Genomic DNA, 1,901 nt, shown 5'->3' on the forward strand with positions numbered 1-1,901 from the left:
TGGTGTCAGCCCCCAGTTTTTCTTCACTACGCTGAGGCCTGCGCCTCTGAGCGAGGGATCCCATGCAGAGTGGATCATCTGCAGCAAGAAGATGCTGGGGTGGGGGGATAGCCTCTCGACTCCTTGGGTCTGAACAGAGCATCTGAACAGGTTGTCCATGGAGATTCCCATCCCAGGCTCCCCCAAAAGAGGGTTGGCTCCTTGTGTGGGTAGGAGGATACTGTGCTTAGCTGGTTCTCTGTTGTAACGGCAGCTGCTGTGACAGTAACCTCTTCTCCAACAGATGGACGCCAAGAGCGTGTCATGTTTGACAAGATCACGTCGCGCATCCAGAAGCTCTGCTATGGGCTCAACGCTGACTTTGTCGATCCTGTGAGTCTGTCCTTTTTCCTGCTGTCCTCTTCTCTGCCCTTGTGGTGATCCTTGCTAAAAGACAGCAGTAGTAAGCAGGTGTTACCCAGTTATTCTTTGTGGCAAAAGCCAAGTGTGGCGGCCCGTGCATGTGTTTCTTCTAGATGTTTGTGTTCTCAGGTGTTTTACCTTCACAGATACAGAGTCTGATACTGTGGTGGGGGAAAATATGTTTAGCTATTGTAAATTGCTTTTACCTCAACCATTGTTGAAAGCAGTTGAACTTCCTGTGCTTAAAAAAAGAGTTGTTTGTTGCTCCAACTCACATGGTTGGTTTTGGAAGGTTGCTCTCCATTTCAGTCTGCAAAGCTTGAGCAATACTATACAGAAGGTAGCTCTTGATCCTCTGTAATAAAACAAGGTGCCCTTTCTGTCTGACAGAACACCCTGTCATTATAACGTCCCTACTTTGGTTTTTTTAGCCTTGTAGGATTTTGAATGCATGTTGATTCCACCTGTGTAAGCTTCTCCTTCCAAAGCCTGGGCAGAGGATGACTCCCTCATGGATGTATTGGTCTCTCTAAGATTTTTATGCAGAGGTTCAGACCCAGTTTCTTCATTTGGAGTTGCCAACATAGGCTCTTCCCATCTCCAAGATCTAATGATCTGTCTTCATGTCTTAAATTGCATCTGTAAAATATTTGACGTTCATTCTGTACCATAAAGTAGTGCTTTTCAGCCGTAGAGAGCAGGAGAAGGAGCTTTAATGAGTTGGTTACCAAAACACAAGGTATACTCCTGATCTCAATGACATAGTGAGTTGATGGTGATAGAATCAAGATTCCTAGTCCTCCTGTCTCTTAATAACCCTGTCTTAATAATGAAGCTAATCTTACATATATGAAGCACTGCATTCTTACTTATTCTGCAGTAGTGTGTGACATCTCTCTTCCTGTGACTGAGTTTCTCCTTTTGGACTTGGATCTTCTTGTGCCAGACGCTTTACAAGCCAATACTAAAAATCTCTAGCCTAAGGTGCTTACTTTCAGAGAGAAAGGTTTGAAAATTACATGTCCAGGTTTTGTGAGGCTGTTGGCCCTTCAGATGTATTTGGCAATTACCATGTTAGATCAGGCTTCTCTTCTCCAGTGTAGAATACGCTTTCTTGTAGTAACTACTGCTAAATGCTTCAGAGAAAAGCAGAAAATACTCTAGAGATGGTAGATGCAAAAGTCTTTTCCCATGAAAGGTCCCAACTGGCAGATGAAGATTAGGTTAAGCCATGAAGCAAAAGCCATTGTATCCCTTCCAGGATTGGTGTTTTTTTTTCTCTTGCCATGAAATTATTTTAAGTGTAACGTTTCCATGTGTCATCAGGCATTTATAAAGTCGGGCTTCATTTGGAGTTTCAAAACTTCCAAGCAAGTACTGTTTCAATCTGACTTTTCTCCCTATGAACTTTGCTGCTACTCTATTCTAGCCTTTAGAAAAGTGCAGGCAAAAATCTGTTAATGATTCCAGATTGACAGTTTCTGCTTTCTTCACTCTTT

General features: G+C 43.1%; 1 protein-coding gene across 1 annotated transcript in view; it reads left to right on the top strand.

Annotated features, from left to right (window-relative positions):
- Positions 1 to 288: 288 nt before the first annotated feature.
- RRM1 (ribonucleotide reductase M1) overlaps positions 289 to 1,901 on the top strand; it is a 17,745-nt gene continuing 16,132 nt past the window's right edge. Inside the window, exon 1 of the mRNA XM_010288524.1 lies at positions 289 to 372. Coding sequence (XP_010286826.1) covers positions 304 to 372 — 69 coding nt within the window. The 5' untranslated portion in view covers positions 289 to 303. The remainder of the gene's footprint in view (positions 373 to 1,901) is intronic.

The sequence above is a fragment of the Phaethon lepturus genome, unplaced genomic scaffold (genome assembly GCF_000687285.1).
Source record: "Phaethon lepturus isolate BGI_N335 unplaced genomic scaffold, ASM68728v1 scaffold21240, whole genome shotgun sequence".
Lineage (NCBI taxonomy): Eukaryota > Metazoa > Chordata > Aves > Phaethontiformes > Phaethontidae > Phaethon > Phaethon lepturus.